This window comes from Centruroides sculpturatus, unplaced genomic scaffold (assembly GCF_000671375.1).
Source record: "Centruroides sculpturatus isolate CEXI.00-Female unplaced genomic scaffold, Cexi_2.0 scaffold838, whole genome shotgun sequence".
NCBI lineage: Eukaryota > Metazoa > Arthropoda > Arachnida > Scorpiones > Buthidae > Centruroides > Centruroides sculpturatus.
This window is the reverse complement of record NW_019385059.1, coordinates 360,746-371,573: the sequence shown is the minus strand read 5'-3', so window position 1 is coordinate 371,573 and position 10,828 is coordinate 360,746. Positions and strand designations below refer to the sequence as shown.

The window sequence follows — 10,828 nt, the reverse complement described above, 5'->3', positions numbered from 1 at the left end:
CTGCCGAGGGAAGAAATGTCTACGGGGAAATCTTTTATGGAAAACTGGCCCCTATTTACGCGTTACTAACGTAGAATGAAGAAGACCCGAAAAACTCCACGTGACCAGCCCGTTGGCAAGACACGAACCAGTGTTCAGTGAATTTTATTCAATCGGCCACTGATGGACTCGCTGGGTTTGAGAAACAGGACAAATCACTCCAAAAAATTCCTGGGATTTTTGACCTCGGAATCGATCCCGAGTCCCGACATCGGTAGGCTGACCGCTCTGGCCATCCTGCCTAAAAAATACCATCCGAAATGTATTCTAGGTAAACGTGTGAAGATACGTAGTCCCTCTGTATATCGAACCGTACCCAATATTCAGTTTTAGGTTCAACCAATTAAAACAGTCAAATTTATCAGATATTTCAAATTGTTTTCTTAAATACTCAAACATAACAACACGGCTTCTTCCATACTCAAAAGTACACGGAAGACACCAAACGAAAGATCTGATAAAGAAGTATTTTACTTTCCTATCAAAAAGTATTTTACTTCCGTCAAACATCAATTACTGCTGAATATTATAGTTCATGGTAAGAAGTAATGTTTCTACCTTGATAATTAAAATGTTGGGGCGCATTAAAACATCAAATGTTTCAATTTGCTTATGAAAAGCAGAGGACATTTTCCGATTGAAATTTGTAGCTTGGACATTCAGCATCTAAAGCGAGGACGTGTTCGGATGAAAAAGAACGCCTGTCTATCCCGAGAATAATCTCAATAATTAAGCCATATATATCTCGAAGTGAACAATGCGCGGGTATGGGAGAGTTGGGTGGCCATCCCGCGGGTTATAGAACGAAGGATTTGAAGTAAATAGGGGCTGATCGTAGACAGTTGAATCGTCAGAAAATTTTATAAAAACTAGTCCGTAGTGAAACCAAATGGACCAAGCCCGTGGGCGCGAAAGCAAAGCGAACCACGTAACCAATAAATTGGAACCTTCTTCTGTGGAACGTACTGTACGCGATTACAAATTACAGGTGATGCTACGTAGCAATGGGCTGGAAATGACAGATAAAATGATTTTCTGATTCTTAACATCTATAAAATAATCATGATTATTTGATCCGATCATCCAAGATCGGATCCAAGTTGGAAGTTTGTATCTCGAAAATCACATATTTAATTAAATATATTATATTTACATTCCTTTCCGTATATATGTTAAAACGAGAAAGAAACTACAAATCTATCCCGACCAAAGTGGCCCTTCCGATAGAAAGTGGACGTTCCATCCCACCATCCGGAGGGCATAATTAAATATCTATTATTATTTTTAATTAAGAAATGTAATATATCTATGTGTATTATTTTAAATCAATTTACAGGTTTTAAAATAAAAATAATAATTTAGGCATTTTTTTAATTTGAAAGATCTTTTCATAATAAATTTCGAATGCGATTTGTTGGCAACACTGCAGGTTCTCGGCGAATTTGTGACACAGTGTTTCCGAGAATCGCTGTTTGGTTTTTTAATTTTCATAGTCGACTTTAATCGTAACATTTAACGTAAAATATGTTATTGTATAGAATAAATAGGTTAAGGTTTGGCAGCGAGAATTTGGCAGATGAAGAGTGATCGCATCTGTGATGAGTTCGGATTTCTTCAGACATGTGGGGAAACGAAGAAAAGATAAACGAAAAAAATATAATTATACTCGACTAGAAACTGACGACGAAGAAATTCATGGCCGAGACACGACCGAAGATGAAATCTCGTCTTCTCAGGTTTATCCTCTCAAAGAAAGGAAATCGCCCCCATCCAAATCTGTCCATTATTTGGAACACCAAATTCGGGAGGGCGACTCTCTTCAAAACTTATCTCTCCTCTATCGTTGCCCGGTATGTTCTTTTCCATAAATCTAGTTCTTATTTGGGTAAGAATGAGGGGTTTCATACCCCTGTATGAAATAAACATTAAGGAACTGTACCCGCGTGTGTGACCCTTTGCAAGTTACAGTATTTGCCTCCAAAAGTCTGTTTTTACAGCGCGCCGATACCGCTGCTTATTTTTTGTGTTCCGTGTTGGACGATGCTCGCCGTCGCTTGCCTCGACCCACGCTCTGCACATAGACCTACGCCGTGTGTAGACGAGCCCCGCTCCTCTAAAACTATATAATGTCGAGTGCCATGCGAACGGTCTAGTGGGTTACTCGAACTCTGCACGAGCACCCGGACTAATAGTTAATCGCTCCCGATCGCGTATGTCCCGAAAACTGGTCGTTTCGGGGATGCCGAGGGTCGCATGTAACGGTATAGTTCCTTCCAGATTTTGCTCCCGTGGGTGTGTTCTACGGCTCGGGTACGGTTTCGACCGTCTTGTTCGGAGGCGTAATCGTACCCTTGTTTGGTGATATTTTATGTAACTTTTATATAAATATGACCATAATGTTACCGGAAAAGCATTGCTATATGCTGGCAGATCTTGATCTCGGGCAAAATACGGGGTGAGTCGTAAGTCTCCGTACAAACGGCGAAAGCGGTGACTAATGTTTATTTTATTCGTACAGATGGTATCATATGCAACAGAATAATGTCGATCCATTCTTCCTTCGTTAGTGGCATTTCTTTTCAATTGGTTTGCCTTCCTGAAAACAAAAAAGAAATTAGTCTCTGCTTTTACCACTTGTATGGAGACTTATGACTCACTCTGTATGTTTTGATGCTTGCCTCGTTATGCAGTCTGTGCTTAAATTTATACAATTTTTAACAAATTTGAGTGGTAATCAAACACAGTTTTAATTTTGAAATTGTTGCATTTAGTATCAGTTGTTGTTTTATTTCTAATTATAACAATAATAAATAAAGTAATTTGTAAGTGTGTTAGAACTGGAGTCTGACGAATGTAGTTTTGCCTCGGCGGGGATGTAGCTAGGGTGGGTGGCATTTCTCTTCCCTGCGTTCTTCTTCCCCTTGCTCTGCCCATCCCTCTTGCCGCTCCGCTTGAGTTTTAAAGTAAATGGGACGTAAAATAATGTTGCGGGCAAAACAGAAAAACGGTTGCTTCGGAGGACTCGAATGCTTGACCCCGTGCGTAGCCGGGAGGTAAGGAAGTATAAGATTTAATACTTGTTCTTCGGCCTTCCCTCTTTTTTTATCGAGTGTTATTGTGTGTTTCGATGGTTTGCGTGTTGCTTGTATGTGTGACATACGGTTGATAATGGTATAGCGGCTCCTTTCTAATGATTGTGAGCCGTTGCATATTTTATGGTAGCCTACTTACCTTTACTAAGTCTACGCAAGCTATTGGCCAAGTTGATGACCCACACACAAATTTCTGGCTACATCCCTGCTTTGGTATAACATACCATTGATTAATGCCACTACTAAGGCTAGGATGTTTAAGCACTAAAAAATTGCACACATTAACTATTTATATGATTTTTAGTGACTTAGAAATTACATATTTTAACAGTATGCGGGCAATAATATTTAAACATTATTTAAATATTATTGCAAAAATATGTTAGAAATAATTTATCTTTAAAGCAATTTCTAACTTTATCATTGTTCTTTCATAAATAAATGTTTAGAAACATTTTAAAGGGTAAAATTTTTATTTGGCAATGGTTTTTACTCAACATCGTATTGATGTTTGAGAAGTCACATTGAGGATTGCCAGTTAAGGAATCAAAATTTGAGAGATCGTTAATTAAAAAAATAGAGATTAAAAATAGAGACAGGGAAAGATTGATTAAACTGTGGAACAGGGTTGTACAAAATTAAATTATTGCAAGCAGAAATCTATACTTAATATTGATATATTTTAATTTCTTAGCATACAGAATGGCTGAAAATAAATAAATCATTTTGTAATTAACTATACACATCCTAATTACCATAACAAAAATATTTTTAAAGACTTCACATTTTGTTTCAAATACATTTGAAGATGAAACCTAAAAGTTCAAAAATATTTACGTAATGATGATGTATATTTATTTAAAAGCCATGTAATTTTAATATGAATTTATTTTTATAAGTTTTCAGCTGTCTAGAAGTTCCCCCTACATTGTAAGCTATATCTAAAATTACAATGACTCATACCTTGAATGCCGTAGCCAAGATTATTAGAGTATAAAATTTGTAACATATCAAGTTTTTACTTTAGATAGATTTACATTGTTTCGTTTCAAATAATTTTATACAAAGAATAAACAAACATTTTAGACGATGCAAATTTATAAGAATGATAAAGTAAATTTATGAACACGATTTCATAATATTTTTGGAATTAAATATTTTGTAGTGACATGCTGAAAGTTTAAATTTGAATTTTAATGTCATTCTGTGTAATTGAGAACTACCATAATTATATAAAAATCTATTTGTATTAAGGTATTAGTAATTTCAAACGTTTTAGTGTGTTAACAGATGGTTAAACTACCTGTACTTAAGAAGAAAATGTAAATAGTTCAAACAATGAGACATTTGACAGCTGTGAATATTATTTCCAAATGGAAAATACTAGAAATATTCAGGAAGTTCAATGACTACTTTTCTAATTTGATTCTAATTAGAAATACAAACTTGAAAGAAGAGAAATAATTTGATATAAGCAGAAATTTAAATCTGATATATCAGTATTCATTTTTAAACTTTATTTGTTGATAAAATATTAAAATACTGTATTATTAGTATAATTTTGTCAGCTAATAATTTATATGATTTGATATTATTTTCTTGAGAAATTTTACATACTATTTATAGGACAAGTTTAAATTTAAAGACTATCCTGAATTTAACAATGGGAATTGGGTTTAATTTGGGGATTTCTTCAATTGTGCAACATTTAAAAATAATTTCAAGGAAATGTATTTTTATACTGATTAATGAGTACTTTCCAAATTCCTTTACAGTGATTATTATTTTGTGGCCAGAATAGAATTAATTGCCTTACCTGAGTTGATCTCTCTTTTAAGCTTTTCTCTCTGATGGACATCATCACCTTCGGGACACTTTAATGCTTAGATAGAATGAACAACTGGAAAATTTAGATGAAAAAGCATCCAGAGTCAGTGCCCATCTATCATATGCAAGCATAATTTATAATTTTAAATACATTAATAAAAATTATTGCGGCACATATTTATAATAAGTTAATTTTAAAATTAATAACATTATTTTTTCTACTGTGTACACATATACAGAGAATTTTTAAACTATTTAATTTAATTTTAAAATTAAAAAAATCTCCAATTTAGTAATTTTACAGAAGATTGTTTCATTATTAATTAAGATATGTAGATTGTTATGTTTATAGTTAATATGATTTTAAACATGATTTAAGTATAGTATTATCTATTTAATATGCACTATTTTATGTGGAATAGATATCGTATAGATAATGACATTTACTGCATCAAGATCTCGTAAAACTTTTATCATGTATTTTTTAAAAAATTAATCAGTAAATAGTGATAAACTTTGTACTTCTGTACATAAAAATTTATATTATATTAGATTCATTTAAATTAATAAATATTCAAAAATCTTTAAAATTCATCAGGAAAAGTTTTATTAATGTGTAACATTTTTTAAAACCCTCCTCAGATTGTACCAGTGGCATATTATAGCTTCATGCGGCCCAGGCAGATTTGAATTAGGGGCCCCATTTACAGTGTTGACTTCAGGCATTTTTCTTTGGGGTGAAATGTTTTCTTACATATGATTAGTTTGGGGCCCCAGGTAATTGCCCTTTTTTCCCATAGATAATGTGCCACTGGATTGTACAGTACATTGAATTAAAGGCATCTTTTGAAAACAAAAATGTTAGTTTAATAAAACCTTTCCTGCTGGATTTTGAGAGTTTTGAATATTTATTTATTTAAACTTCATATATAATTAATTTAAATGTTCAAAGAAACATGTATTCAACCATTTATAATTCAGTTCCTTACCAATCTAAGTTATGTTAATCATAAATTGCTAAAATGGTTTAAGAAGTGTGGGATTTATTAAGATTGAACTATTGTTATATCTAATACTCCATCTTAACGTTTTCAAATGTTAAACATGAGCAAAATTAAAGAACTTTTAAGTGTTTAAGAATACTTCCACTTTAGTAAATAGGGATCCATCTCCAACAGTACTAACTAATGTTAGGAAACCTGCAATATAGAATTATTAATAGTCTTCTCTTTCTGGTTGGTTAGACTCACTTTAAAGAGTCTAACCAACCAGAAGTATGCCCATTATAAAATAGTTTGTACTTCAAATAATGGGTCCATTCTAGTTTTTCTCAGTTTAAAGATTCAAAGAATATTGGCTTTATATCTCTTGGTAAACAAAAAGAATCAGAAAAATCAGAAGTTTTGCCAAATTTTCAGAAGTTTTTTCAGAAATACAGTAGAATCTGCTTAATTCAATCACTTTGGGACTTTCCTGTTCCAATAAAAATAATCAACAGATATACCGTAATAATGTAAATTGAGATAAATAAATAAGGTTGTTATTAGTGGAAATTATAGTTTTATTGATTTTAACATTAAAATTACACATTAAAAACCAAAAAATTATAATTAATAAATTTTCAAGTTATATAATTATTATTAATATATAATTCAACCATTATTATTTCTTGTTATTTATTGTCTTTAACAACAGTTAGTGTATACAGTGGAACCTTGGTTAATGAACTTAATCTGTTCTGTGACTCTGTTCGTTAATCGAATTGTTCATTAACCGAAGCAATTTTTCCCATAGAAATTAATGCAAATACAATTTATCCATTCTAGCCTCCAGAATTTTTGTAATTTTATTTGTAAAATGGGTTTTCTTTGATGAAAATATAGGAAAATGTATCTATCATTACAGCAAAAAATATATAAACTTTATTTAATAAAATAGCACTGTACATGCCTTTGTTTGTGTGGTTGGCAGCAGAGGAATGGCGATGTATGGAGCTTAATGCTTGGAAGGGAAATCCCCCTCCATAAAATTATTGGGTAGCTCTCTCTGCATTGGGAGATTCTTTGAGTCAAGGTCTCTTTTGATAAAGAACAAGAAAGTGGTCTAAAGTTGATTGTCTTACTCTTTTAATCAAAATTTTTCTAAAATGGAATATCTCGATAAATTCCTGCACAACATCCCATTTTCTGCAAATATCCTTGATCTCAGCACTAGTGATTTCTTCCCTAACTTTCTCTTCTTCTGACAAATGGAATGCTCTTCTCGTAAGACTTTCACCTGTTCTTCCTGCAAGACAACTGGCTCTTCTGTGGTTAGTTCATTTTGATCATCATTTATCTACTCCTCCACATCTGCATCATCTACCTCTAATTTTGACACAAAAACCATTATGTTCGTTATCCAAGAGACAATTTTTGCAAAATAAAAGTTTGTTAACCAGGGCGTTCATTAATTAACCAAGGTTCCACTGTAATTAAAATAAGAAATTAGCAGTGCAACAAGTTGTTCGTTCTTCAAGTGGGACTTCATTTCAGACATGGTTTGAAATTCCAATATGAGCCTCCTTTTCTTCTCAACCCCACTTCTTGCCACAAAGGATGGGTCCTGCATCCTCCCCAAGCTTTTAGCCATTGACTGAAAGAAGACACACCTGACCCACAATTGAAACAATGATTCTTCTTTTAGTTGTAGGCATTTTGCTTGACATGTTTGGGCCCCCATTGACTCTAGGCCATGGCTTGGCCAAACCACTTTATAGTTCTATCACTGTAAGGAATGCCAGCAGTTTAAACTACTATATTGCAAGGATAATTAGGGGATATTTATTTATAATAATAAAAAAAATACAACAGTTAAACAATTTTTGGAAGAAAACAACTTAATTGTCCTTGATGCAGATAAAACAAAACAGATAATAGTAATGATTGCATCACCATATGATCATAAACATTTTAGAACAAAATATATATATGAAAACTTAAAAGATAATCCTACAGAAAGTCTAATTAAAATACAAAAAATATGATTGATAAATTTATTAAAAAAGAAATTATAGAAAAGAGAGACTCAAACTTTATTTAATTCAAGTCAAAATAGATTACCAAAAATAAACATTAGAGTAAAAACACACAAGGTCCCAACAAAGTATAGACCATTAATAGATATCAGGCACTATGTTTTTTATAATTTGGAAAAATTTATTAAACAAAAATTTGATTTGATATGTCCCAATATAGTATTAGGAATATGGATCATGTTATAAGTAAATTAGGTGGCCTACAGATAAATGAAATGTTAAAATTAATGTTGTTAGACATTGCATGTATCCTTCCATCACACATGAAAGAATCAAAAGAACATTATGAAATATAAATTACCTGGAATGGTTACTGGAACTTGTAAATTTAGTATTAAAAAATAATTATTTTCAACATGAAGTATTTTACACATAAAAACAAGAGATACTGATGGGATCCTGTGTGGGCCCAATTTTAGCAGAATTGAGTATGGTTAAAATTGCTAAGATAGAAGGGATTAAACTTATATATAGATATGTTCATGATTTCCTAATCGTTTTTGATTCTAATATAACAAATGAAGAAACAATAGTGGAAAGAGCAAATGGCTTTGATAAAGAACTTCAGTTTGAATATGAAAAAGTGATAGATAGGTCATTACCGTTTCTGGATATTAGGATATTCAGTGAAAAATCCAAAATAATCTATTAAAAATATGTAAAAAATTGTCAGATACCAAAGGTGATTAATTACAAATTGTACCATTCTATATAAAATAGAATACTTTTAATATGCATATTTGAAAAATACAAAATAGAACCACTAGAACATATGATCAACAGATAGAAATTAACAAAGTTCTTAATATGTTTTTATTAAATGGTTACTCTAAAAAAATTCTTAATAATTGGCTATGTCAAATGGAATATAAAAATAATCAGACCGATCAAAAACTATCAATAAATAAAAATATTCAAAACAATTATGTAAAATTAAAGTATGAAAAGGGCATTTTTGAAAAAATAAAACAAATTTTAAATAATTATAATTTTATAATGATTCTGGAACAGTTTAATAGCTTAAAGAAAACCATAAATAATAATAATAAAAACAGAACAAAATATCTCATATACTAAGAATGTAGTTTATAATTTCCAATGTAGTTGTGTTAATAGTAAAACATATGTTCGTGAAACCAGTAGAGAACTGGGTATAAGAATAAAGGAACAATATAAATGCCATCAAAATTAATAACCAATATTCCGCAGTTGTTTGCCATTGTAATAATCGGCTGCAAGATTAAAAGAATACTATCAAAATTGTTAAGAAAGAGAAAAATAATTTTGAAAGGGAAATTTTAGAACATTTTGGAGATAATTAAATTAAAACCAGAAGTAAAAATTAATAGTAACGATCGTGTAAAATTACATGATTTGTGATACTTTTCTGGCCAATAGGAGATAAGGTAAACTTATAAAAGGATTGGAGGAAAAAAAGAAATAACTGTGAGACAACATAAATAATTTAAACATCCTTTAAAATATTAATTCTCCTGATTAAAATTTTAAAAATGAATGTAATGTTATTCAGTCTAGTTAAATTACTGTTTAACATTCAAATTGACTGCCGTAATACATAACAAGTTCTTCAAGTTCAGGATTTAGATATAATTTTTCATTCTAAGCTTACCTTCATTTTACATGCCAATAATTTAATCAAACAACTCTCATTTGCAGAGAAATGATTTGGCTTAATTTCTGCTCAATTTATGAGCTCTATGATGGCTTTTCTTTTCCGCTAGACTTGTTACACCATCATTCAGAAACAGGACAAGCTTTAGAAAATCACATTTTATTTCCTTCTGAATGATGGTGAAATAAGTCTAGCAGAAAAGAAAAGCCATCATAAGCTCAAATTGAACATTTAGAAATACTAAAAAACAAAGACAAAATTATGGATAATAATTTTGGTCAAAAATTATATGAAACATGGTAGCCATATTTGACCAAGAGGGGATGTGAGGGGGGTAGGAGAGTGTTTAAATCAGGGCTGTGGAGTTGGAGTCGGAGTTGGTTTCATGGAGTTTAGGTGTTTTAGTTGGAGTCGGATGGTAAGGAAAAGTCGGAGTTGGAGTCGGTAGATTTTTACGCGACTCCACAGCCCTGGTTTAAATAAAAAGGAAAATTGCGGCAAGTTTCTTGTTATTTCTGTGAATCGTTTCGTGTTATGATTCTACTGTATAAGTTTATAGTCTTATTGTTTTAATGGTGAACAGGTTTTTTACTTCATTATTCTATTTTATTGTTTTAATGGTAAAACAGTTTCCAATGTCAGTTTTAAATGTTATGATTTTAACTGTGTACTGTATTATGTGTATTGTTTGCCTCTCACTGCTAATACTACTTTATGTATTGCACCATCATATCTAATGTAAGTTTACAACTTTTACATCTATGTTATATACATTGTTCTTGTAAATCATTAACATTCTACTATTATTATAACAAATACCTGTAAAATAATAATTGTCATCTGTATTTTATCAATTTTCACCATTTCTGTGCTTATAACCATGCAAGTTAAAAATTTTGTAACAGTGCAAATTTTTATGTTAACTTGTATGCATTATTTCCTAAACAGTTACATCACAAAGATAACATTAAAAGTGCTCAGCAAGTAAACACAGAAATTAAAACACCTTAATTTGTTGCTGAGAAATATATTTGAAAAACTAACGTTTTCAACCTGATTAACAGGCCATCATCAGGTCTAAAAAACGAAAATGGAACAGATACGTTCCATGTATAGAATATAAATATTTAAATCAAAATTTAAAACTACTATTGATGAAAT

The 10,828-nt window shown here is 31.3% G+C and overlaps 1 protein-coding gene across 1 annotated transcript in view; it reads left to right on the top strand.

The window, feature by feature from the left end:
* Window positions 1-1,464: 1,464 nt before the first annotated feature.
* Window positions 1,465-10,828, top strand: part of LOC111634087 (lysM and putative peptidoglycan-binding domain-containing protein 3-like) — a 13,843-nt gene continuing 4,479 nt past the window's right edge. The window contains exon 1 of the mRNA XM_023378764.1: window positions 1,465-1,889. Within this exon, the coding sequence (XP_023234532.1) occupies window positions 1,638-1,889 (252 nt within the window). The 5' untranslated portion in view covers window positions 1,465-1,637. The remainder of the gene's footprint in view (window positions 1,890-10,828) is intronic.